At 41.4% G+C, this 27,628-nt stretch overlaps 2 protein-coding genes and 1 long non-coding RNA gene across 4 annotated transcripts; 1 reads left to right on the plus strand and 2 right to left on the minus strand.

Annotated features, from left to right (window-relative positions):
* Window positions 1-42: 42 nt before the first annotated feature.
* Window positions 43-4,873, minus strand: LOC122558472 (chymotrypsinogen A-like). The gene is made up of 7 exons (XM_043707100.1): window positions 4,816-4,873; window positions 4,618-4,721; window positions 4,091-4,170; window positions 3,928-4,006; window positions 2,475-2,655; window positions 287-420; window positions 43-204 (listed from the first exon to the last, which is right to left on the minus strand). Exons 1-7 carry the CDS (start codon window positions 4,871-4,873, stop codon window positions 43-45), a joined length of 798 nt encoding a protein of 265 aa, XP_043563035.1.
* LOC122558474 lies at window positions 1,798-27,628 on the plus strand. 2 transcript variants are annotated; one of them, XR_006314154.1, is made up of 4 exons: window positions 1,798-1,933; window positions 23,293-23,418; window positions 23,742-23,770; window positions 26,521-27,628. It is a non-coding gene; the product is annotated as an uncharacterized LOC122558474 (long non-coding RNA). The 2 variants fall into 2 exon arrangements; XR_006314153.1 differs by lacking the exon at window positions 26,521-27,628 and adding an exon at window positions 24,281-24,367.
* Window positions 14,414-23,573, minus strand: LOC122558473 (chymotrypsinogen A-like). The gene is made up of 7 exons (XM_043707101.1): window positions 23,522-23,573; window positions 23,304-23,407; window positions 21,437-21,516; window positions 21,074-21,155; window positions 17,764-17,944; window positions 14,663-14,796; window positions 14,414-14,575 (listed from the first exon to the last, which is right to left on the minus strand). Exons 1-7 carry the CDS (start codon window positions 23,571-23,573, stop codon window positions 14,414-14,416), a joined length of 795 nt encoding a protein of 264 aa, XP_043563036.1.

The raw sequence follows: 27,628 nt of genomic DNA on the forward strand, positions 1-27,628 counted from the left end.
TGCTGATGAATTTTTATTGAATTCTGCGATATAGATACTCGTTTAATTCATAGCAAGTGTCTGATCGACCCAGTTGCGGAATTCAGATACACGGGCATAAACTCCAGGACTATTTGGGGAGCAATTGCCACTGCCCCAGGAAACGATACCCACTAGATACCAGGCTCCTCCCTCCTGGCAGACAAGCGGTCCACCTGAGTCACCCTGCAAACAAACAGATCAGGGATGAATAAGCAGCACGGAATGAAGTGAAGTGTTGTCTTTCCTGTTGTAGCTGGTTACATACCATGCAGGAGGAAGCACCAGCAGCACCGGCACAGACCATCACATCAGAGACCATGTTGCCCCAGTATCTCTGGCAGTCAATGTTGCTCAAGATGGGGAGAGATGTCTGCTGCAGAACGCACGGTGTGAAGAAGGCTGAAAGGGAGAGGAAAGCATTGTTAGATCTTCCAGCACTAGCTCTCATAAGATGTGGAACCTTTGCTGCAATCTCTGTGCAAAAACAGAATTAGGTTCATTCTTAGGCAGACAAATCTGCTTTTAAATGCTTTGATGAGTTTTTTCTCGAATTATCGATAAATGGAATGGGTAGAGTGTTTATCATGTTCCATTATTTTGAAGAGGTGGAAACTACTCCGTGATGGAGAAGGCTATTTAGCTGATCTTAAATGCTCCCCTCTGGAATAACACTGCACTCCTCCTGTGCTGCATCTAGACTGCCCTACAGAAATTATAGAACTTTCTCCCTTACTACACTGTTTACAGCTCCAATCCAAGTGCTGATCATTCTCTGCAGGCAGAACCATCTTCTATTGTCAACTAGGTCAAGTCACTGTCTTCTTTTCCTTCTCCCACAGTATGTTTTAAAGTAGTATATTGGATGTTCCTTTTCCAGCCCCTTTACTATCTGATGTATCTTTGTAAGATCGTGATTAAATGCTTCTTCACCAGATAAATCTTTGTTAGGGCAACAATTGAACTCAGTGAGGTTACATTTTCAAAGAAACAATGGTGACCTGTAACTAGTTACTGGTCAGATCTCTAGGAGAACATAGGAACACAATAAATGGAGCAGGAATCGGCCATTTGGTCTCTCATGTCTGCTTCCTCACTCAATAAGATCATGGTTGATCTGATTGTGGCCTTAATTCTATTTGACAGCCTCCCACTCCTCTTCCCCTTTAACTTCTGATTCCCTTCTGGATGAAGAATCTGTTTAATCCAGCCTTCACTATGTTCATTGCGGCTCTTGTGGTGCATTAGTAATGTCCCTACCACTGAGCTTGAACGTCAGGTTCAAGTCCCATCTTGTCACTTTCCTGGACAATTAAACAATGCTTGACCATGTTCACTGGCCCAGCTTTCACTGCTCTCTAAGGTGGAGAATTTTAAAGTTCAATAACCCTTCACAGAAGGTATCCCTTCTCTTCCCCATCTTATTTGAGAGATTCATTATTTTACAATAGTGCCCCCTAGTCTAGACCATTCACCCTATCACACATTCTCTCAACATCCATCCAGTCAAATCCCTTCAGAATCCTTTATGTATCAATAGCCTCTCATTCTTTTAAACTCCCACCTACTTAACCTTTCTTCATAAGATTTTTTTTTGTAATAATGTTTTATGCTTTACCATGTGGAGCTTTTTAACTGATAGATACAAAAAAAAAGACTTCAGTCTTGATTCTGTTAGTTTGACAAGGCGGTGATGGAGAATCATTGGAGACCCACTTTTGTTTAAAGGGTGCATGTTAGACAGGCACTTAAGTGGACACCTTCAGGCCTTACCCAGAATCAAGGTCCACAGCAGTGTAGGTCTTGTTTGCTGAGAGCTGTCAGTCCATCAGAGACCTCACACTGCTAGCAGGTGGGAGCAGTGGTAACTAGCAGCAGTGCAACCAACAGAAGCTCAGGGAGTCTTGGACCAAAGGTGAGTAAAGGAAAAATGGGGCTTTTGAGAGCGCAGTGGGAGAGGGGGAGGGGGAGGGGGGGGGGAACAAAAGATTTGAGATTAAGGCAAGGGAATTGAATATCAATGGTTATCCTGTGTGGCTGTTGAGTCACTCAATAAGGCATGGAGTGACCTATAATGAGTCACACCGCTGGGAGGATGTTTGAAAACCTTTAGAGTTTGCTGAGTGATCTTCCAACGATGAGGGAAAGGTATATCATGCCCCTTTTAAACCCTAAGCCAGCACTGAACTCAGGCAAAGTCAGAGTCAGCCAGCTCATTAATGAGCCTTACTGTCATCCTGATGACACCAGCCAGCAACCGTGTGACAGCCCCTTCCACACTCTGACTGAGGCAGAGTCCACTGGGAGACTGACTAAAGGGCCATGGCAGCTCTGTCTCCTGTGGCCAGAGAAGCATTACACCCAACCCTCCATATCCAACTATTTCTAATCCCCTCAGACCCAGCTAGAGAGGTCAACATAACTTTGTTCAATCCAAAGCAATGGAGATGCCATACCATTTGAGTTAGTCAACCCCCATCCTGTAGTGACGCACAGCTTGCCCGCAGCAAAATTATCATTTGCACTAGCGAGACACACAGGGGACACAAACTGATTGAATTTGACAGGTGTTGCGAGTTTCACAAGAGTGATGTCGTAGTTAATGGTATTCGGATTCCAGTCTGGGTGAGTAATGGTCTGTAAGACACAAGACTAAGGTTAGTTCCTGCCAACCATTTCTTGACTTTTCTGCTCTTGGCTATTGCTTTCAATCAGTGATGGTCTGAATTAGGTCCTTAGATTTTTCTGTGGCAATTTTCTTCATCCTGGCCCTATCCCTGAAAATGCATTATTAGTGTTAGTTGTACCTTGGTGTGCTGCTCATTGGTCGCACATCCTGGTGATGTTCTATGTTAGGAGTTGAGTCCCTTCTCTGTGTTATACTACATCATAGGCCACAAACCTTCCTAGCTGGTATCTTACCATGAATTACAGCTCTTACCACAGCAATGTCCAAGTAGTATGAACATCAGACTTTCCGTGGTGGTATCCTGCATTGTGAGCCTGTGGCCTATGTAGGGATAGGTCTTAAGGACTATACACATGAGCCTTTGGGCTGTGATCTATCAGTGACCAGTAGCCATGTGAGAGAGACTCTGTTTGAAGGCTGTAATAAGAGGAGCCTCGGACAGAGCAAGACCATTGTGTACTTTGTTAAAATTCACACAACACCAGGTTATAGTCCAACAGGTTTATTTGGAAGCACTAGCTTTCAGCGGTTCATCAACCACCTGATGAAGGAGCGGCCCTCCAAAAGCTAATGCTTCCAAATAAACCTATTGGACTATAACCTGGTTTTGTGTGATTTTTAACTTTGACAACCTCAGTCCAACACCAGCTCCTCCACATCATTGTGTACATTGTGTTAATACACCCACTGTTTAAAGAATCACCTTGACATCTAGCTTGAACTTATCTGAACATACAAACTCATACTAAGACAGCCTAGATTTCTTGTTTTCTTAAACATAATTGGATATTTGAGATTGGGAAAATAATCAAAGTAAATTCTATTGAGACAGGATTCGAAGAGGGACAGTGTAAAACTGGCACAAAGAATAATAACAATATCAAGAATATTCTTTTACTGTTTTAGATTATTTTAAAAACAGTTACTGATTTCAGTTTCTTACTTTTAAATTGAATCAACACAATCTTGAATGAGTCAACGAATGTAGTGCTGGAGAAGCACAGTTGGTCAGGCAGCATCCAAGAATCAGGAGATTCAACGTTATGAGCATAAGCTCTTCATCATTCCTGATGAAGAGCTTATGCTCATAACGTCGATTCTCCTGCTCCTTGGATGCTGCCTGACTGGCTGTGCTTTTCCAGTACCGCACTTTTGGACTCTGATCTCCAGCATCTGCAGTCCTCACCTTCTCCTACAATTTTGAGTCAGAGCATTCCTACCTTAGCAACTGAAATGGCCTGAGAATTTTGATCAGCTGTGCATTTGTTGTAATCTCCAATAATGACAAGGTGTCTTGTGCTACAAAAGAATGTCAGATTATTCAGTACATGTTGCTTTATATATTTAATGTAGTCTCTGGAGATGTTGACGTTCTAACCTTACCTCACACTGCAATGGGCAGCAGTGACAACCCAGTTTTCGTTAATCAAGGAGCCACCACAGAAATGAAAGCCAGTGTTTTGCTAATATAGAAAAGAAAGTTTGAATCACTCAAAGAAAATCTAATATTTGAACCATTATAGTTATGATTATCTGCCTTGCAAGCATTAATCTTTGTAGTTTTAACAATGCTCAAAATATGAGTCAGCAGTACAATAGAAGTGTTCTATCATTGGTTCAGAGTTTAGCTTTCACAGGTATATACCTGTTTTGATCAAGTCATGCACAAGACCTTTGGTTCCTGGCAGCATTTTCCTATTGATGATGCACCATTTGTATTATCAACTTTATGCAAAACATTATTTGTTTCCCTAGAATACATTCCTCGATGAAAATATAGGCAGAAATTCAATGCTGAATGAAATGAACACGGTTAAGGTTTGACCTTTTTATAGAATGATGGCTTTTTTAATTGTGTACGTAATTTAACAGTTACCTGACTAGGAATTACTTAGACCTTAGCTACTAACCTGCAGGGAGACCTGCCATGGCCAAGATCCTGGAACAGCATTTTCACCATTCACAATTCTTGAATAGCCCGTGATGACTGGAGTGATGGCTGGGACTCCACAACCTATGTTGGAAGTCAATGTACAAATAGAATCAATTTATCCAGCACAATTGCATATAAAATAGAAATAGACAATACTGTGTAGATATTAACTTACTCCGTCCATAAGCTGTGCCGAGGATGGCCAGGCAAAAGAAAATCCAAAGGAATGCCATGGTTCTAGTTAGTATTTGAAGGCTACGGTTATGACTTTATATAGTTGACAGATAAAAGTCTGAGTTTTCACCAAATTACGTGCAGTTGAATTTCTTCCAACGTAAACTAATTAATTGCAAGGTTTATAAATAAATAACCAAAAATATCTCTAAATTACAAAGAACCTTGGGTACTTTCAGCTGTTCAATGAATAAAATATTGATGATTGATTTAAAGTCAAATGCACAACTGAGATATAATAGATACCCAAACAGATATGCAATCACAGAACCTTGAAAAAGTTTCCATTATACTGTCCAGGAAAGAAATTCAAGTAATAGATTTTTTTTACAGGAATATTATGAAAGTAACTGATTAATAACCTCACATATTTCAAAATGTTCGGTAACATTTCAAGTTGTTACACAAAGTAATAATGATTACCACAAACTCGTTAATTTACTGAATGCAGAAAGAAAGACAAAAGAACATACAAAAGGGAATTGATTATGAAAAATGCATTAGGAAAGAGAATGACCTAGATTGTTGATATAAATATCTTCAGTCTTTTGAAAAATGTTTGTAGTAAATGAATTATTAGCCTTCTGAATTATTAGCCTCATCACTTTTGTTATTTAGGCAAAACTAGTTGTACGCAGCAAGATCCCACAAACAATGTTAATGCTGACCATTTTGTTGTTATGAAAGGCAAAATGTTTGTCTTTAAATGGTGCAGTTTAATCTCTTCCCTTCATCTAAATTTCCAAAATAAAAATGTCTATAGGCTTAAATCCCCAAGTTTCTAAATCATAGGTCAGTGTTACACAGATTCATACTGGTAACGGATAATAACAATTATAACATTAAAATGGTAAGAATGATACATGACTTTTATGCTTTTAAATCTCTGTGATTGTATTGCCCAAGCCCTTTTTTGTCTACACAGCTCTGCAACTGCTCATAAATGTAGATGATGCTGACTTCCTGCCTTTAATGTGAATGAATGGCTCCTCACTTTTTCAGTTGTTAACTCACAGCCTGGTCAGGATCAGCAAGTGAGCAATCTGTGGATATGAGCTTCACTGTTATTGCAGGAATGGTTTTGAATGAGATCTTCATGAAATTCAGCAGAAGATTAATCTGATCTTCAGTGATCTGTGCAATGGGGAATTGGAGCAAACTGTTCAATTTGTACTGTAAATAATAGTCATCTATTAATGATGGTATGGCAGTAGATATGGTGTACATGGATTTTAGCAAGGTGTTTGATAAGGTTCCCCATGGTAGGATCATTCAGAAAGTAAGGAGGCAGGGGATGCATGGAAATTCTGCTGTCTGGATACAGAATTGGTTGGCCCATAGAAGACAGAGGGTGGTAGTAGATGGAAAATATTCAGCCTGGAACTCGGTGACCAGTGGTGTTCTGCAAGGATCTGTTCTGGGACCTTTGCTCTTTGTGATTTTTATAAATGACTTGGACGAGGAAGTGAAAAGATGGCTTAGTAAGTTTGCCAATGACACAAATGTGATGGCGTGGTGGATAGTGTGGACGTCTGTTGTAGGTTGCAATGGGAAATTGACAGGATGCAGAGCTGAGCTGATAAGTGGCAGAAGGGGTTCAACCTGGAAAAGTGTGAAGTGAAAGGTATTCTTGATGAAGGACTTTTGCCCGAAACGTTGACTTTGCTGCTCCTCGGATGCTGCCTGAACTGCTGTGCTTTTCCAGCACCACTCTAATCTAAAGTGTGAAATGATTCAGTTTGGAAAGTTGAATTTGAATGCAGGATACAGGGTTAAAGGCAGGATGCTTGGCAGTGTGGAGGAATAGAGGGATATTGGGGTGTATGTCCATAGATTCCTCAAAGTTGCCACCCAAATTGATAGGGTTGTTAAAAAGGCATATGGTGTGTTGGCTTTCTTTAACATGGGAATTGAGTTTAAGAGCTGGGGGTGTAATGTTGCATCTCTATAAAACCCTGGTTAGACCACACTTGAAATCTTGTGTTCAGTTCTGGTTGCCTCATTATAGGAAGGATGTGGAAGATTTAGAGAAGTTGCAGAGGAGATTTACCAGAATGCTGCCTAGACTGGGGGGTATATCTTATGAAGAAAGGTTGAGGGAGCTAAGGCATTTCTCATTGGAGCAAAGGAGGATGAGAGGCAACTTGTTGGAGGTGTACAAAATAAGAAGACGCACAGATAACGTGAATAGTCAGAGACTTTTCCCCAGGGCAGAAATGGCTATCACAAAGGGGCACAATTTTAAGGTGATTGGAGGAAGATTTGCAGGAGAGGTCAGAGGTCGGCTCTACACATAGTGAGGTGGGTGTCTGGAATGCACTGCCAGTAGTGGTAATAGAGTCAAGTACATTAGGGACATTTAAGTAACTCTTGGATAAGCACATAGATGATATTGATTTGTCTGATATTGGAGAGGGAAGTGGGGGTGGGGGGTGGGGGTCAGCACAACATCGAGGGCCGGTGGGGGGGCCTGTGCTGTGCTATACTGTTCTATGTTTTATATTCTATCTCTTTTACTTTTGCACATCGTGTTCTTTCTCACTACAACTCGGAGACGGTTCAGATTTTTGTCATTGCAGGTTCCTGTGGCTTTTGCCTGGTTACTTGAGCTGTTGTTCTATTGGCTCCACAGTATGTTTATAATTTTGTAGAGAAGTTTCATCAAGCGTTCATTGTATTGTGTTAACATTTCTGGTCAAGCCCCTGTTAGTTGATGAACCACCTACGTGAACGCTGCAGTCTCTATGCTTAAGGTACTCCCACTGTAATATAATAACAACAATATAGTTCCAATCAGGATAGTTTGCATCTTAGAGTATGTGGTGTTGCCATAAGCCTGCAAGTCCTGTTTGTCTAGGTGGTAGAGTTTCACATTTAGAAAGTGCTGGCAAAATGCTTACTGAGGGGTTAGACATAAGGTACACTCAACAACCATGTTATTCTGATGGTGCAGTGAATGAATGTTTACTGTGGTTGATGGCATGCTGATAAAACAGATTGATTTGTGCTGGGTGACGTTCAGCTTCTCCTGAGTGTTGTTGGAGCTGCATTCATCAAGGCAAGTAGAAAGTTTTCATTATGTTTCAGACCTGTGCCTTATAGATTATGGCTAGCTACTGGGGTGTTAAGAGGTCATTCATTCATCATAAAGTACCAAGGCTCTAAACTGGCCTTGTACTCTCACTGTTTATGTGGCGAGGTTCAGTAAAGATTTTAATCAATGGAAATATCAAGATATTGATGATAGGTGATTCATCTTTATTTCTGATTAACTTGTTTGCATTGTTACCACAAAACCTATTTTACCCTGAAATGATGGTCCATTTTACCAATCTGAAACAAGTTGGCAAAGCTTGTTAAAGGGATGCAGTTTTCCCTTGCTGCGAGGCTTCATGCAACACGGGTAATGTAGCGATATGACAATCCATGTGGGTGTGGCAAGAGGTTCCCCATGGGAGACTGGTTAGCAAGATTTAGATCTCACAGGGAGAACTAGCCATTTGGATACAGAACTAGCTCAAAAGTAGAAGACAGAGGGTGGTGGTGGAGAGCTGTTTTTCACACTGGAGGCCTGTGACCAGTGGAGTGCCATAAGGATTGGTGCTGGGTCCTCTACTTTTTGTCATTTATATAAATGATTTGGATGTGAGCATAAGAGGTATAGTTAGTAAGTTTGCAGATGACACCAAATTTGGAGGTGTAATGGACAGCGAAGACGGTTACCTCAGATTACAACAGAATCTTGATCAGATGGGCCAATGGGCCAAGAAGTGGCAGATGGAGTTTAATTCAGATAAATGCGAGGTGCTGCATTTTGGGAAAGCAAATCTTAGCAGGACTTATACACTTAATGGTAAGGTCCTAGTGAGTAATGCTGAACAAAGACACTTGAAGTACAGGTTCATAGCTTCTTGAAAGTGAAGTCGCAGGTAGCTAGGATAGTGAAGAAGGCGTTTGGTATGCTTTCTTTTATCAGTCAGAGTATTGAGTACAGGGGTTGGGAGGTCATGTTGCAGCTGTACAGGACATTGGTTGGGCCACTGTTGGAATGTTGCGTGCAATTCTGATCTCCTTTCTGTCAGAAAGATGTTGTGAAACTTGAAAGGGTTCAGAAAAGATTTACAAGGATTTCGCCAGGTGGACGATTTGAGCTATAGGGAGAGGCTGAGCAGGCTGGGGCTGTTTTCCCTGGAGCATCGGAGTCTGGGGGCCGACCTTATAGAGGTTTACAGAATTATGAGGGGCATGGATAGGATAAATAGACAAAGTCTTTTCCCTGGGATTGGGGAGTCCAGAATTAGAGGGCATAGGTTTAGGGTGAGAGGGGAAAGATATAAAAGAGACCCATGGGGAAACTTTTTCACACAGAGGGTAGTACATGTATGGAATGAGCTGCCAGAGGAAGTGGTGGAGGCTGGTACAATTGCAACAGTTAAAAGGCATTTGAATGGATATATGAATAGGAAGGATTTGGAGGGATCGGGGCAGGGTGCTGGCAGGTGGGACTAGATTGTGTTGGGACATTTGGTCGGCATGGACAGGTTGAAGGGCTTTTGTCCGAAATGTCGATTTTCCTGCTCCTCGGATGCTGCCTGCCTTCTGTGCTTTTCCAGCACCACTCTGATCTAAACAAAGGTTGGATTGAAGGGTCTGTTTCCATGCTGTGCATCTCTATGACTCTATGACAAGCGGATGGTGAGACTAACTATCAGAGACTAAATCTGATCACAATCTGTGTGTTGGAGACAATGGTCCTACACATATATACAGACAGACAGAGACAAATAAGAGAAACTTTGGTCTTATGGGTGGAGGGAAACATATTGTTAACACAGTTCAATAGCACCAGTTTGCACAGTTTGATGCTGCACAGGACATTTGTTAGACCACTATTGGAATACTGTATGCAATTCTGGCCTCCCTGTTATAGAAAGGATGTTACTTGAAATATGGGAGGAAACTGGAGCACCCAGAGGAAACCCATGCAGACACAAGGAGAACGTGCAAACTCCACACAGACAGTCGCCCGAGGTTGGAATCAAACCCAGGTTCCTGGTGCTGTGGTGCTGAAAGTGTTCAGAAAATATTTACAAGGATGTTGCCAGTGTTGGAGGGGTGGATTTATAGGGAGAGGCTGAATAAGCTGGGGCTGTTTTCCCTGGAGTATCAGAGGCTCAGGGGTGACTTCATAGAGGTTTATAAAATCATGAGGGGCATGGTTAGGGTAAATAGACAAGGCCTTTGCACTGGGTTGAGGGAATCCAAAGCTAGAGGGCATAAGTTTAAGGTGAGAAGGGAAAGATTTAAAGGGACCTAAGAGGTAACTTTTTCATGCAGAGCATGGTGCATGTATGGAATGAGCTGCCAGAGGAAGTGGTGGATGCTGGTATAATTACAACATTTAAAAGGCATCTGGATGGGTATATGCATAGGAAGGGTTTAGAGGGATATGGGCCAAATGATGGCAAAAGGGACTAGATTAGGTTAGGATATCTGATCAGCATGGACAAGTTGGACTAAAAGGGTCTGTTTCTGTGCTATATATCTCCATGGCAAAATGAATCTAAATTCCTTTTGCTTCCCAAGGTTTCTGTTCTTCAAATCCCTTTCTCCAGATGCTTTCATTTCTTTACTAGAGGCACAAGGTGATTGGAAATGTTCTGTCAATCAGCACGGTGGCTCAGTGGTTAGCACTGTTGCCTCACAGCACCAGGAACCTGGGTTTGATTCCAACCTTGGGCGACTGTCTGTGTGGAGTTTGCACGTTCTCCCTGTGTCTGCATGAGTTTCCTCCAGGTGCTCCGGTTTCCTCCCATAATCCAAAGATGTGCAGGTTGGGTGAACTGGCCATGCTAAATTGCCCATAGTGTTAGATGCATTAGTCAGGGATAAATATAGGGGAATGAGTCTGGGTGGGTTACTCTTCGGAGGGTCGGTGTGGACTTATTGGGTCGAAGGGCCTGTTTCCATACTGTAGGGAATCTAATCTAATTTAATCCAATCTAATCTAATCACGTGTTCAGACCTTGGAGGCCTGCCCAGCCAGAAAGAAACTTAGCAGAACACCAGCATTTGATGTACTAATTACAGTCTTACAACAACCAATGGGAGAAATGCTACATTTCATGCAAATATCTTATTTCACAATATAAAAGATAAAAAAAGAGCAAATAAAGCCAGTGAGCTGAGGGCACAGATAGCCACAATGGCACAATGATATTATTGCTATAAGAGAAACTTGATTTAAAGAATCATAAAGATGACAGATCCATGACCCTGAAAATAAAGCTGTCGAGCAGAATGAGGAAGGGCACATGTTGGCAAATTTCTGAGTGCAAACTCAATAGGGCAGTAATAGTTTGTGACTTCAATGATGCAGATATCAACTGATGTGTGAAACTGTGTGAAAGGCACAAAGGGCACAAATTCTTGAACTGCATTCAAGAACATTTTCGGTCCTGTGACCCCTCCTCAGAACTGATGGTAGCTAGGAAAAGGTTTTTTTTGTGTAGAAGATAGGGTGAGGGGGAGTGGTTAAGGAATAAAAGATAAGTGGGTATAGAGCTTAAAGAGAGAGAAGAACAGTTAGACAGACAAAGGAGTGGATAACGATCTGGGTAGGAGGGTGAATAGCTGTTAATAGAGACTCTTAGTGGCTAACAATGGCTTTTATGCAATAGCAAACCAAGGTGGGGGCATAGGACATAGGAGAGTGTTTCTGTTTCTGGGGATGGAACTGGCCACTACTATCTACTATAAACCCATCGACTCCCACAGTCGCCTGAACTATAGATCTTTGCAGCCTGCTTCCTGTAAAGACTCTATTCCATTCTCCCAGTTTCTCTGTCTCCACCACATATGTTCCAATTATGCCAACTTCGACAAGGGAGCCTGCGAAATGTTCACCTTGTTCCTGAACCAAAGATTCCCCAGCACCATTGTTGACAGGGCTCTCATCATGGTCCAATGAGATGCCACCACCAGACTCATATTCCCCTCCCCATCTTGTCCGCCTTCCAAGGGACCATTCCCTCTGGGACACCCTGGTCCATTCCTCCTTCACTCCCAACACGGCCGCACCCCCCCCCCCCCCCCCCCCCCCACTCTCTCCACACACAGCCCCACAGCACCTTCTCCTGCAACCATCTTAGGTGTAATACCTGCCCATTAACCTCCTCCCTTCTCCCTCTTCTGTAACCAAGGGCCCAAACATACCTTGCAGGTGAAGCAGCATGTCATACAGTTGAGTCTACTGCATTTGCTGCTCACAGTATGGTCTCCTTGACATTGGGGAAATGAAGTGTAGACTGGGTGAGCGCTTTGCAGAACATCTACATTCTGTCTGCAAAAATGACGCTAAGCTTCTAGTTGACTACCATCCTGTTCCCTGGCCAACATCTCTATCTCAGGCTTGCTGCAGTGTTCCAGTGAAGCTTAGTGTAAGCTGGAAGAACAACACCTCACTTTCCACTTGGAGACTGTAGCCTTCTGGACTCAATGTCGAGTTCAATAACTTTAGGGTTTGCGCTCTCCTATATCCTAGCCTCCACCCCCGCATATCAAACCTAGTGATCACATAGTCCACGATTACACACAACCCATTGTTAGCCTCTAACAGTCTCCATTAACAGCTATTCACCCTCCTGGGCTGGTTGTTATGCACTCCTTGTCTGTCTAACAGTTCTTCTCATTCTTTGGGCTTTAGCCCCACCGACCGTTTACTCCTTAACCCCTCCCCCTGAGGAACGGTCACCAGACTGGAAAAGTTAACTCTGATTTCTCTTCACAGATGCTACCAGACCCTGCTGAGTTTTTCCAGCAATTTCTGTTTTTGTTGGCATAATTGGGAACTTTGCACATGACATAAAAATTGGCCATGTAGCTTGTAGTGAAATAACAGCCGTTGATTGCAGGATGAAATCAATGGTTTGGTTGAGTAGACTGAAAAGTGGCAATGAAATAAAATCCAGAGAGGTCTGAGGTTATATCTTGGGGATGGCACACAGAACAAGGAAATACACAATAAATGGAGGGTATTGAGAGGGATGTAGGAAGTGGGAGACCTTGGAGTGTTTGACTACAACAGTAAAAATGTAATGCTGGAACAATGTAAAACACTGGCTAGGCCACAGAACTGTGTACAGTTTTGGTGGTGTTACAGGAAGGGCATACTATAGGAAAGATACCGAGGCTTTGGAAGGGTGCAAAGAAGGTTTACCAGGATGCTGCCTGGACTGGGGGGCTTGCCTAATGCAGAAAGGCTGAATAAGCTTGGACTTTTCTCTCTGGAAAGAAGGAGGAAGAGAGGAGACCTGATCGAATTATACAAGGTAATGAGAGGAATAGATAGAGTCAATAGCCAGCGACTTTTCCCCAGGACAGGATTGACTGGTACAAGGGGTCGTGGTTTTAAGATATTGGGAGAAAGGTATAGAGGAGACATCAGAGGTATGTTCTTTACGCAGAGAGTTGTGAATGCATGGAATGAATGCGGTAGTGGTGGAAGCAGAGTCATTAGGGACATTTATGCAACTGCTAGACATGCACATGGATAGCAGTGAGTTGAGGGGTGCGTAGATTAAGTTATTATATTTTACATTAGGATTAAACCTCGGCACAACATCGTGGGCCTAAAGGCCTGTTCTGTGCTGTACGTTTCTATGTTCTATGACAGAATTGCTCTTGAGAGAGTGCAGAAGAGATTTGCAAGAATGTTATCAGGTCTTGAAAACTGCAGCAGTGACGAAAGATTGGATACACTAGGGTTATTTTTCCTTCAAACAGAGGGTGTAAGGAGTGACTTAATTGAGGTGTACAAAATGATGAGACACAGTGGACAGGGATGACTTGTTTCTCCTAGTGGAAAAGTCATAGATTTAAAAGAGATTTCTGGAAAGATTAGAGGTGACATGAAGAAAATCTTTTCCACCCAGAGGGTGTGAGTCTGGTATTTGCCTCAGAAACTCTCAACTCATTTAAAAAGAGCCTGAATCCATACCTGAAGTGCTGGAACCTGCAAGGTTACAGTCGAAGTGCTGGAGAGTAGGATTAGAATGAGCGGCTAGTTTATTCAATCAGCACAGAAAGGATAGGCTGAATGGACTCTTCCTGTACTGCATCTTTTCCACAGTTCTGCATTAGACAACAAACTTCATTGACTTAGCACCTCACAAACTCATGATCGCTATCACCGAGAAATACTATGCAGCATGGATGCACCAGCAGCTACAAGTTCCTCTCCAAGTTACACACAATTCTGACTTGGAACTGCATTGCAGTATCATTGCTAAAGTAAAATCCTAGCACTCCCACCCTAACAAATTGTGAAAGCACCTTCACACACAAACTGCAATGCTTCATCACTACAAGGACAACTGCAATAGGTTAAAGGCCTCCTTATCAGCAGCACCAATAGCCAAAACTTAATAATTTAGACATTCCCCACACACTTCAGAATCATTTAAGAAATAGACAAGGTCAGTTTGCATTTTGAATGAATCCATTTATTTTATCTTTCACCATATGTTTCTGTTACACAATCAGTTAGTGGCAATGGTCTCATCAATCCATCCTCTGAGTTCAGTTACACGGGCGTAGACCCCAGGTATGGAGGTGGAGCAGGAGCTACTGCCCCAAGAAACAATACCAACCAGATTCCAGGCATTATCCTTCTGACAGACAAGAGGCCCACCAGAGTCACCCTGTAAATGAGATGAAGTTAGCGCTTTTAGTTTTAGTTTTATTTTATAATTGAAGCAAGCTTAAAATACCTTGCAGGAGGTACATACCATGCAAGACGATGCACCTGAGGCACCAGCACAAATCATGATGTCTGTGATCTTGTTACCCCAGTACTGTTTACACTGAGCATTGGTAAGGAGAGGGAGCATTGCTTGCTGTAGTGTATCTGGGCGCTCAGGAGCTGCAAGTAAATAAGGTGATATATGATTCAATCGTTTGTTATAATTTGTCTATGCTTTAATCCTTTAATGGTTACAATGGTTGTAAGAAGTACAAAGCACGGAGAATGGTGGAGAAATCTGTGGAGGGAGAAGGAGCGTCAACATTTCGAGTTAGCATGGCTTCTTCAGAACTGATAAAAGTTGGGGTGTAAAGCATATTTGTTTTCAGACGATTGAGGCTGAATAGAATGATTTGCAATTTGTTCCTGGGTTCTCCTAGCAACAGGGTTTGCTTATCTCCATATTTGGCTTCCTGAGCATAACTTACTCATTATAACAAATCACGTTGCAGCTGTACAGGACATTGGTTAGGCCACTTTTGGAATATTGCAGGCAATTCTGGTCTCTTTCCTAACGGAAAGATGTTGTGAAACTTGAAAAGGTTCAGAAAAGATTTATAACAGTGTTGCCAGGGTTGGAGGATTTGAGCTATAGGGAGAGGTTGAATAGGCTAGGGCTGTTTTCCCTGGAGCGTTGGAGGCTGAGGGGTTTATAAAATTATGAGGGGCATGGATAGGATAAATGGACAAAGTCTTTTCCCTGGGGTGGGGAAGTCCAGAACTAGAGGGCATAACTTTAGGGTGAGAAGGGAAAGATGGGCGGCACGGTGGCACAGTGGTTAGCACTGCTGCCTCGCAACGCCAGAGACCCGGGTTCAATTCCCGACTCAGGCGACTGACTGTGTGGAGTTTGCACGTTCTCCCCGTGTCTGCGTGGGTTTCCTCCGGGGGCACCGGTTTCCTCCCACAGTCCAAAGATGTGCAAGTCAGGTGAATTGGCCATGCTAAATTGCCCGTAGTGTTAGGTAAAGGGGTAAATGTAGCGGTATGGGTGGGTTACACTTTGGCGGGTCGGTGTGGACTTGTTGGGCCGAAGGGCCTGTTTCCACACTGTAAGTAATCTAATCTAATCTAATTATATAAAAAAGACCTAAGGGGTAGGGAGTGGTATATGTACGGAATGAGCTGACAAAGGAAGTGATGGAAGTTAGTACAATTGCAACATTTAAAATGCATCTGGATGGGTATATGAATAGGAAGGGTTTGGAGGGATATGGGCCAGGTACTGGCAATTGGGACTAGATTAGATTGGGATATCTGGTTGGCATGGATGAGTTGGACTGAAGGGTCTGCTGTACATCTCTATGACTCTATTAGACCAATTTGAATAACAATTTCCTGTGATACCACAATATTATTGTAATACTAGAGGGAGATAATGATATGGTAGTAGTGACCCCGAACTAATAATATATTGGCCCAGACTAGTGCACTGAGAATATGAGGCGAAAATGAGGACTGCAGATGCTGGAGATCAAAGTCAAGATTAGAGTGGTGCTGGAAAAGCACAGCAGGTCAGGCAGCATCTGAGGAGCAGGAAAATCGATGTTTCGGGCAAAAGCCCTTCATCAGGAATTCCTGAAGAAGGACTTTTGCCTGAAATGTCGATCTTCCTGCTACTTGGCATATGAGTTTAATTCCCACCGCAGTAGCTAGTGGAATTAAATTTCACTAATTTTGACTATGAAGCTACCATTGATTGTTATAAAAATCTATTTTGTTAATTAACCTTCTTCTGGGAACTCTTTTGTTTTACATTACAGTACAGTACAGGCTCTTTGGCCCCTTAATGTTGGGCCGACCTGTGAAACCAATCTGAAGCCCATCTAACCTACACTATTCTGGATCAGTGGTGCTGGAAGAGCACAGCAATTCAGGCAGCATCCGACGAGCAGCAAAATCGACGTTTCGGGCAAAAGCACTTCATCAGGAATAAAGGCAGAGAGCCTGAAGCGTGGAGAGATAAGCTAGAGGAGGGTGGGGGTGGGGAGAAAGTAGCATAGAGTACAATAGGTGAATGGGGGAGGAGATGAAGGTGATAGGTCAGGGAGGAGAGGGTGGAGTGGATAGGTGGAAAAGGAGCTAGGCAGGTCGGACAAGTCCGGACAGGTCAAGGGGACAGTGTGGAGCTGGAAGTTTGAAACTAGGATGATGTGGGGGAAGGGGAAATGAGGAAGCTGTTGAAGTCCACATTGATGCCCTGGGGTTGAAGTGTTCCGAGGCAGAAGATGAGGCATTCTTCCTCCAGGTGTCTGGTGGTGAGGGAGCGGCGGTGAAGGAGGCCCAGGACCTCCATGTCCTCGGCAGAGTGGGAGGGGGAGTTGAAATGTTGGGCCACGGGGCGGTGTGGTTGATTGGTGCGCGTGTTTCGGAGATGTTCCCTAAAGCACTCTGCTAGGAGGCGCCCAGTCTCCCCAATGTAGAGGAGACCGCATCGGGAGCAACGGATACAATAAATGATATTAGTGGATGTGCAGGTAAAACTTTGATGGATGCGGAAGGCTGCAGGTAAAACTTTGATGGATGTGGAAGGCTGCAGGTAAAACTTTGATGAGCAGAGCGCTTTAGGGGTATCCGTTGCTCCCGATGCGGTCTCCTCTACAGGGTTGGAGGAACAACCTCTCCAACAACCAGTAGGAACTAAGCCCTCACCTGTCAATACCTTGTTTATTTCTGCAAATCCTGTTTGGAAAATTCAATATGAGCAAATTAAAAGAGACATTTAGTTATTGTAATCATTGGCTTTCTGGTTAATAAATCACACTAATGAGTTAGAAGATCCAAGGTTCAAATCCTACTCCAGCAAGTGGAGGCCACTTGTGTCTGGTGAGTGTGGGCTGTCCATTCACATGAGTCTGAATTGTGAGAGCCCATGAATCTTTCCATTGTTTAGGAATGACCATCCTATCAGCTGCTCCAGCAATGATTCCAGACAGATCTGTCAGACTGTCAGACAGCCTATCAATCACTGTCTTATTTAAGCCATTTGAAAGGAATCAGAGTGAAGGTACAAAACCGATAACGAATACAGAGGAAGACTCAACTGTATTGTGTGAGAGCACTTGCTAAAGTTTGGATGTGACGTACGGTATGCCTGGGTCCTTCCCCATCCGGTTGTGACACACTTCATGCCAGCTGGGAAGTTATCTGCTGCAGCGGCGAGACAGACTGGGGATACCTGTCGATTGAACTGAGCAGGGGATGCAAGCTTCACCACAGCAACGTCATAGTTAATGTTAAAGGAATTCCACTTGGGATGAGTAACGACCTGCGAGGGAAGGAGCAGGATTAGTGCTGGCCTCATTACTCTTGTATGACTGTACAGGTATGCAATTAATTCAGCTGCAGATTTCAGAGGAGAAGTTGTTTCCCGAACAAAAGCTCATGTGCACATTCCTATGGAAGGTGCAATGTTCATTGATAATGCTAGTTAAAATACAAACACTGGACAAAAGCGAGTGGGCAGCAAGTTAACAGAAAGCAACCTTTGGGTCCGAATCCTATCAGATGGAATGGATTGGTTGGAGCAACAGTTAGAGCCAATGAGGAATTTACAAGAGCTAGAGGGTGTGGTGGATGGCAGTTATAGGAAGGGAGAAAAGCCACAGATACAGATACGTAGATGGATTACCTTCAGGAAATGTAAGAGAGGTAGGCAAGTAGTGCATGAGTTTTCTGTAACTATCCACATTTCAAACAAGTATGCTGTTTTGGAAAATGTAGGGGGTGATGGATTCTCAGGGAAATATAGCACAGACAGCCAAGTTTCTGGTACTGAGACTGGCTCTAATGTAATGAGATGTATTTCGGGTTCCAAGCAATCGATTGTGTTCGGGGACTCTCTAGTCAGGGGCACAGACAGACATTTCTGCAACCAGCAGCGAAAACTCAGAATGGTGTGTTGCCTTCCTGGTGTCAGGATCAAGGATGTCTCAGAGAGGGTGCAGAATGTTCTTAAAAGGGAGAGAGACCAGCAGGAAGCCATTGTACATTGGAACCAACGACACAGGAAGGGAACAGAATGAGATTCTGAAGGGAGAATATAGAAAGTTAGGCAGAAATTTAAAAAGTAGGTCCTCAAGATTAGTAATATCTGGATTACTCCCACTGCTATGAGCTAGTGAGAGTAGGAATAGGAGGATAGAGCAGATGAATGTGAGGCTGAGGAGCTGGTGTATGGGAGAAGGATTCACATTTTTGGATCATTGCAATCTCTTCAGGGGTAGAAGTGACCTGAACACGTAGGATGGATTGCACCTGAATTGGAAGAGGACTAATACAGTGGCAGGAAGATTTGCTAGAGCTTCTTGGGAGGAATTAAACAATAAGGTGGCGGGGGGGGGGTGGGTGAGACCCAGGGAGATAGTGAGGAAAGAAATCTATCTGAGACTGGTACAGTTGAGAAAAGAAGTGAATCAAACAGTCAGGGCAGGCAGGGACAAAGCAGAGAACAAGGTAGGACTGATAAATTAAACTGCATTTATTTCAATGCCAGAGGCCTAACAGGGATGGTAGATGAACTCAGGGATGGTTAGGAACATGGGACTGGGATATCATAGCAATTACAGAAACGTGGCTCAGGAATGGACAGGACTGGCAGCTTAATGTTCCAGGATACAAATGCTACAGGAAGGAAAGAAAGGGAGGCAAATGAGGAGGGGGAGTGGTGTTTTTGATAAAATTATTTAGGTGGAACTGAGAAATAAGAAAGGGATGATCACCTTATTGGGATTGTATTATAGACCCCCTAATAGTCAGCAGGAAATTGAGAAACAAATTTGTAAGAATATTTCAATTATCTATAAGAATAATAGGGTGGTTATGGTAGGGGGCTTTTAACTTTCCAAACATAGAGTGGGACTGTCATTGCATTAAGGGTTTAGATTTGTTAAGTGTGTACAAGAACATTTTCTGGTTCAGATGTAGATGTTCCGACTAGAGAAAGTGCAAAACTTGACCTACTCTTGGGAAATAAGGCAGTGTAGGTGACTGAAGTATCAGTGGGAGAGCACTTTGGGCCAGCCACCATAATTCTCTTAGTTTTAAAGTAGTGATGGAAAAGGATAGACTGGATGAAAAGTTGAAGTTCTAACTTGGAGAAAGGCCAATTTTGATGGTATTAGGCAAGAACTGACATCAGACTCACTGGTCTGTAGTTCCCTGACTTGTTCTTACCATCTTTCTTAAATAGTGGTACCATGTTAGCCAACCTCCAGTCTTCCGGCACCTCACCTGTTACTATCGATGATACAAATATCTCAGCAAGGAGCCCAGCAATCACTTCCCTAACTTCTCACAGAGTTCTAGGATACAGCTAATCAGGTCCTGGGGATTTATCCACTTTTATGCATTTCAAGACATCCAGTTATTTCTCCCCTGTAATATGGACATTTTTCAAGATGTCACCATCTATTTCCCTACATTCTATATCTTCCATGTCCTCTTCCACAGTAAACACTGATGCAAAATACTCGTTTAATATCTCCCCCATCTCCTGCAGCTCCACACAACGGCCACCTTGCTGATCTTTGAGGTGCCCTATTCTCTCCCTAGTTACCCTTTTATCCTTAATATATTTGTAAAAGCCCTTTGGATTCGCCTTAACCCTATTTGTCGTAGCTATCTCATGTCCCATTTTTGCCCTCCTGATTTCCCTCTCTATGACTATATGACTCTAAATAGATGTGCAAAATTAAAAGTAATAGACTGATCCTCCTGATGTCTCACTATTATCTGAAATATATCTTAAATTTCATATTACGTTAAAATAATTTTATTTCTTAATAGAATATTCAGGTCATTAATAGAATTCATTATATTCTTGGTAAATTATACCTATTGAAACCAATTTTAACTACTTAGAGTTTCAACTTCTTTGACCTGTCAATTCTCTTTCAGGCATGTATGTATGTATGCTAGAGTTTGTCTTCTCAATCACAATAATGTCAATAATTTTGTTAACAGTTCATCAGATCATCAATACTGCTGGTCACAGACTTAGAGTCCTGGAATATTGGAAAGGTGGATTGAAACAAGGGTCCAAAGTTTAGGGGCATGTGGAATTATTACAATAATTATAACAATAAATATAACAATTAAGTGTCTGCTATTGTTTCTTTCTTACATCAGTGAGCAGTAAAGAGTAACTTTTGCTTCCAATGAGTTTCAATGTGGATAATGATGCAATTGTCAGAATTATGACATTTAATGACCAAATATGTGAGGAACATCAACACTGGAATGGAAAACTTGTACTTTGGAGACGCCTCCAAGTGTGGTTATCCTCTGAGGCAGCAATACCCAACCCCCAAAATTGTTTTGGATTTTAACAGTGATTTCAGTCAAATGTGAGCTGATTTAAATAAAATCCTTGGCTTACAGAAGGACTCATACGTACCTTAGCAATGGACATGGATTTTTGGCTCATTTCTGTTGTTAAACTTTTGTCAAAGGCACCAACAATGACAAAATCTGCAGTACTGTTCCAGACAAAAGAGAAGGTTACAGTGAGTACATTCACTGCAAAATGTCAGCAACTCTCGGCTTCATAGCATCAGTATTTCAAATTGAAAACTACTTTCTTGTCATAGTCACTTGCCAGTAACCCTCTGACTTCCCTAACTCTCTTCTGGAAAGGATCTTGATATTGTTCAGATCAAGGTTTCCCCTGATCCACAGTTTACGATTTGCAATCGGCTTTTTTGATCAAAAATATTAACAATTCCATCTCTTTTTTTTGACAGCTCTCAGTATGACTTACCTTACACCACAATGTGCAGCAGTGACAACCCAGTTTTCATTGATCAAAGAGCCACCACAGAAATGCCAGCCAGAGTCAGACTGTAATGTGAAGAAATAAGATATGTAGTAACACCATGCTATCATCTACCTTCTCATTCTAAATTTCAATTCAAAGGTTTATTTAAAAATCAAAATTGTCTCATCCAGAAGGCCAAATTGAGGCAAGCTTTATAATCAATCATTCCAACCAACATACGAAATAAAGGAAGGGTCACTGGACCCGAAACATTAACTCCGATTTCTCTCCACAGATACTGCCAGACCTGCTGAGCTTTTCCAGCAATTTCTGTTTTGGTATAGAGAACAGAGTAATGTGTTGATCATCAGATTACAGTACATGATCAAGATTCAAAGTCTAACAATCTTCGGAGTTAGCTCATCGTGTCGATGAGATGTGGCACATGAGAATCCTTAAATCTCGTCTTTTTATGTTTTAATTCAGTTAATTGTTTGGGTTCTGTAGCTACTGTGAGATTTGTTTGTAAGTAACAAGTAACCAAATTTGGAGATCAGCAGCAATCTCATGAAAGTAAAGCAGAGTTGATTGCCTTTTAAATGTCTTCAAACCTCAGTGGAGTAAGGCATTTGGGGAACTACATTAATTAGGGCAAAGAATGACTTTGCAAATCCTTTTCTGGACACTCTCAATAGCTTTTCATTGCTCTGTTTATGATTCTACTTGACTACATATCTGTTCCATATTCCAATACAGGATGGATGAATAGTTATAACATCATCAGGTGAGATAAAATGGCATTTCAGCTTCTCAAGGGTGTATAGAAGACTGTTAATTTACTTAACAATAGGGACTGGGCCCAATTTTACTAGAATGTGTATGATGAAGGTCTGTATTGCAAACTATTTCTCTGTAAGAAGGGACTTGGTTCTCATTAACTAAACAAGGATGCTAGCAAGTATGTCAACAGCTCAGCGATGGGAAATTTGAACATATCTGACAAAAAAGGAATATATTGCAGGGGAGAGCTCCAAGGATATACAGAGAAAGAAAAAGCATCTTTAAAACTTTACAAGGAAATCATTTAACATTAGGATGGACTAAAGAAAATTAAGAGGAATACAGAAAAGGTGATGGGGAGTTAATCCAAAAAAACTAACAGGAAATGTGAAAAACAGTATGAAATAATATAAAAAGAAATGATAATGGCTTTTAGAGACATATGAACTTCTATTTGTATTTAAAAGTAGGCTAGGACCCCTCATGAATGAAGGACAGAGATAAACTGTGAGGATAAAGGTGTGGCAGGAAATTAATTGAATACTTGATTATCTATTTATATGATGGCAGAAATGTGACTACAGAGTAGTATATTCACCAACTTTAAGGACATTTAATGGTCATTGGATAGATATATGGACGAAAATACAATAGTGTAGGTTAGATGGGCTTCAGATTGGTTCCACAGGTCAGTGCAACATCGAGGGCCGAAGGCCTGCACTGTGCTTTACTGTTCTATATTCTATGCAGAGGAATGGTCTTTTACTCGAACAATGGAAATGAAAATCCTGTAATTATTTTATAAAATCAATTGAATAATTGAATGTGCAGCAGCCCCTTTTATCTGGATGAACCAGAATGTCATGCGGCCCTTCATCTATATCTCTCTCGTGTGAAAAAAAAGGTGAGTGGTCCTTTAATATTTCTCCTTACCATTCCTAGTCTACTTTTTTTATTCTTTGACAAACTTCACTCAAAGTATAGAGGACATGTTGGACACATGCAAGTTAAAATGGTGATAATTGCTTCAATTTCAATAGAACAATAATAAATCATTTCTGTTATGTATCTTTTAACAGCTTTAACTCACCTGTAAGGACACCTGCCAAGGCCAGGATCCTGGAACAGCTTCTTCACCATTGACAATTCGAGCATAGCCTGTGACAACAGGGGAGATAGCAGGAGTGCCACAGCCTAAAATCCAGGTAGAAACAAGCAGTTATTACAATTTTGCATTATCGACTGTATCCAAACCAATATCTTTAATGCCAATGACCATTTCGAGAAATTGGTTTAAAACAGGATTACCATAACTGGCTCCTATGAAAGCAAAGCAGGAGAGAAACCAGAAGAACGCCATTGTGTGTCTTACTGGGAGATTCAAGAAAACAATATGACTTTTATATCCCAATGAACCTTAGGTAGCATACAGTAGGAATGTCAAAATGAATAACAAATAGTATCTAAAAAGATTAAAAAGCACCATTAAATTCATTAATGAGTGCACATGCTTCTGATTTCTTTCCAGGTAAACAAATGCATTAGGAAGATTACAAGGTGAGTGAACATTTGAAAAGATATGTTGCCAAGCATCTAGAATATTTGTATTTTCCCAGATAAAGACTACCATTGATTTTGTACATGCAGCTCTCTGAGCTCCTGTATAAAATTGTCAAGTATTTATTGGAAGAGGTGAGTTATCACTGATTGGGGTGGGTTTTGCCAAGGCTGTGGGAGCCTAGTCAATGGACTGGAGAGTTGGACTGTTGGTCGGTTTGGAGCACCCACTCCTGCGTGTTTATGCGCATTTGGTTGTCAGTTAGCAGTTATCAGTGTTTCCATTCCTTTAAAAGACAGGATCCCCCCATCTCCACCTCAGAGGGACAGCAGCAGTTTTGTCACTGTACTTCCAATGGGTTCAGTAGTGACTGATAGGACGACACCTCCCGGATGAGCACAGTGCTCGTGTCACCCTCAGAACAAGGTGAACTGGAGCTAGTGTCATTGGGCCAGTCAAACAGAGTTAGGCTATAGACACCGATAATGAGAGGATTTCTCTCTTCCTAGTCCACATGGAGAAGACCATGATTCACCAGGCAGTCTCCCAACAGGAACAGGACCCACCCACTGCTGGTAAAAAATCAGCAGCAACAGGAACCAGCCTTACTCTGGCTATGTAAGTAGCACAATTAGCTTCTCATCAAGAAGGCCCACCTCTGTCTTGATTGCCGCAGCAATGGGAAGGTGTTAGGCAATCCTTATCTTGCCATTTATAACCACCCTCTGCTATTAGCTCAGTCCCAACGTGCTGGTAAAATCCATTTCTAACAATGCATTGCTAGTCTGTGAACATCCACAAAGCATGATACAGGTCAATGGCTATTCCTTGGACAATAGTTAAACAACAGGAAGTAGAGAGTAGTCATAAATAAGTCATTTTCAGTTTTGCATAAGTGCCACAGGGATCAATGTACAAGTTTCACAAGCTACAATTATTTACAATTTATATAAATAACTCAAATGAAGGGACAAAGGATATGGTTACTAAATTTGCTGATGGCACAAAGATAGATAGGAACATGAATTATGAAGAGGTCATAAAGTGTCTGCAAAGGGCTACAGTTAAGTTAAATAAGTGAGCAAAAATTTGGTTGTTGGAATGTAATGTAAGAAAATGTAACTGTCCACTTTGGCAAAGAAGAATAGCAAGGGGGGCATATTTCTTAAACAGTGAGATTGCAGAGCATTGTGGTCCAGAGGGATTAGGCATCCTATTGAATGAATCACAAAATGTTCATATGAAAGTGCAACAAGTGATTAGAAGGGCAAATGGAATCTTGTCATTTATTAAAAGGGAGGTTGAATATTAAAGTAGGGATGTTTTGCTACAGTTATGCAGGGCATTGGTGAGATATCTGCATTTCTGTAAACAGGTTTTGTCTTTTTTTAAGAAACTATATAAATATATTAGAAGAAATTTCTCTCAACTGATACAGAATCATAGAATTATAGAATCACGACAGTGTAGAAACAGGCCCTTCAGCCTGTTTCACACCGATACTCCAAAGAGTAACTCACCTAGACCTATTCACGTACCCTATTACTCTACATTTACCATGACTAATGCATCTAACATCCCTGATGGGCAGTTTAGCACGGCCAATTCACCTAACCTGCATATCTTTGGATTGTGGGAGGAAAGCGCTGGATGAGAACATAATGATTGGACAGACAGAGCTTGTTTCCACTGGAGCTTTGAAGGAAAAGGTGACCTTGCTGAGACCTACAAGATCCTAGGGGACCTGACAGAGTGGGCACGAAGGGATGTTACCCTTATGGGAGAGACTAGAACTAAGGAGTTTAATACAGCTTAAAAATAAGCGGTCTTCCATGTGAGATGAAGATGAGGAATTTTATTTCTCTCAGAGGATTGTGTGTTTCTGGAACTCTTTCCCAAATTCAATGCATACCAAGTCAGTGCTGAACTATCTAATGTGACATCTTCTGGGTGAGATGCCAAACTGATGATCCACCTGTTCCCTCACGTGTAGCTTAAGTTCCCACAATACTATTAATTGAAGAGGAGCGGTATTTGTCCAGTACCATGTGCATCTTCAACTAAAACTAAAAAAGTGATAGAGTCATTTATTTCATTGTTGATTGCAGGATTTAGTTGTGTACAAATAACTGCCACATTTCCTACATTATAACAGTGCAACATTTCAGAAGTACTCCATTGGTTGTAAAGTGCTTTGGGGCATCCTTAAGTTGTGAAAGGTACTGCACAAGTCATTCTCTTTATAAGTTTTAATTATTGTAGCAGGTCCTGTCGCATCCTAATGTACCACACTCTGTGTACTCTAGGAAATAATTGGTTGTGTCAAGTAGGCCAATGGACAACACATGGCTTTGGAGGAGACAGCTCGGAATAAGAGTTCCAGTCAATTTAAGTTAATTTTCATTGATTCCAGTTCTCGCCAGGATGAGTGAGGACCTCAGGCAAGAAGAAGATACCAAGGGTTGACAATATAGAGAATAGAAATACCATACACTTTGTATATTTGACATTCTCTCCTGAGTAGTTATTGGATTCTAGCCAGAATTTTTAAACAGAAACCAAGAAATATAGACTTTCTTTTTGCAGAGTATATTGACAAAAGCAGCTCTCTCACACATTCTTGTACCCCCTTTTTTGTATCTGATGTCACCTCTTTCCATTCTAACTTTAGTTACTTATTATTAACAGAGTCTGCAGTTTCAATCATCTTTCATTAATTAATCATCATATTGGTAATATTATTCTACAGAACAAGAAATGCTCCAACTGTCACAGGATGTACAGCAAGAAACTATCTTTGTATGTGCCAACAAATCATTCATATTTGATTGCAACCCACATCACAATTTAAGAGAGTCCATCTTGTGGTTCAATCTCACTTGGTCCAGAGTTTAGAATCTGAACAAAATCCCAGTTGGAGACCTCTATGAAAATAAAACAGTAAAGTATGTATATTACCTCAAAATTGCCTTAATCTGAATAACTTCATCTGCATTTCTGTCATGCATATTAAAGACCATGAGATGTTTGGTCTTTCTTCAACAAAATCAAATGTGTAATGGCTTATGTAAGAGGAACTGTACATTGCTGTGAATGATACCACAGTCAGATGGTTTGGTAATGCAATAATATTCATATCACACCATAATGTGATACATAAATACATGTCTACAAGAGCCAATCAGAGACTAAAATTCTGTGGTGACTAACCCACCTCCTGACTTCTAAAAGCCTGTCCACCAAGTGCAAAGCACAAATCAGGAGAGTAATAGAATACTCCCCTCTCCCCTCAGCTCACAGGCAGTTCGACCTTAATTGAAGAATTGTGTCAAAGATTAAAGAGAAAGATATTGTGCAGCAATAAAATTCCTCAGATTGGAAAGGGGAACTATTACCAATCAGTTTGTAAATATTAAATTGATTGTTGTGGAAACATGCAGACAGATTTTATTCTCCTTATGGTATCTTATCTAAACAGGAGACAGTTTATAAACTTATAGAATTGCTATTAAAGAGTTAAATAGGAACAGTGTAAATTAGAGTGTTTGGCACAATAAGAATGTAAGTTAATGTGTTGGATACAAAGTGTATGATTTACAGGAATGAACTAAATTCTTATTATAATAAATGATTACAAGTATATCTTTAAGCCAAGTTTTATGTTCAAGAGTTATCCAATCAGGCAATAAAAAAAGACAATTGATTGAAGTTATGAGGAGTGATGGCAAGTGTTGGTAATCCAATTTCTTTCAAGAGCCAGTAAATTAAATTAGAACCACTTTAAGTAAATACTTCAATGAACTGAAATGTTATTACTATCTATAATGTTTCATTTGACTTGTTTTGATCTTTGCTGT

The sequence above is a fragment of the Chiloscyllium plagiosum genome, chromosome 17, assembly GCF_004010195.1.
Source record: "Chiloscyllium plagiosum isolate BGI_BamShark_2017 chromosome 17, ASM401019v2, whole genome shotgun sequence".
Classification (NCBI taxonomy): domain Eukaryota; kingdom Metazoa; phylum Chordata; class Chondrichthyes; order Orectolobiformes; family Hemiscylliidae; genus Chiloscyllium; species Chiloscyllium plagiosum.

Bases quoted from the DNA above. Each gene is read 5' to 3' on its own strand.
- LOC122558472 (XM_043707100.1), bottom strand. From the start codon at position 4,873: ATGGCATTCCTTTGGATTTTCTTTTGCCTGGCCATCCTCGGCACAGCT. The intron at 4,722-4,815 runs GTAAGTTAATAT...CTTCCAACATAG, and splicing joins CGGCACAGCTTATGGACGGA to GTTGTGGAGTCCCAGCCATC. The intron at 421-2,474 runs GTATGGCATCTC...TCTCCCTTTCAG, and splicing joins GGGGTTGACTAACTCAAATG to CCTTCTTCACACCGTGCGTT.
- LOC122558473 (XM_043707101.1), bottom strand. From the start codon at position 23,573: ATGGCGTTCTTCTGGTTTCTCTCCTGCTTTGCTTTCATAGGAGCCAGT. The intron at 23,408-23,521 runs GTAATCCTGTTT...CCTGGATTTTAG, and splicing joins TTTCATAGGAGCCAGTTATG to GCTGTGGCACTCCTGCTATC. The intron at 21,156-21,436 runs GTAAGTCATACT...TGTCTGGAACAG, and splicing joins GCTGCACATTGTGGTGTAAG to TACTGCAGATTTTGTCATTG.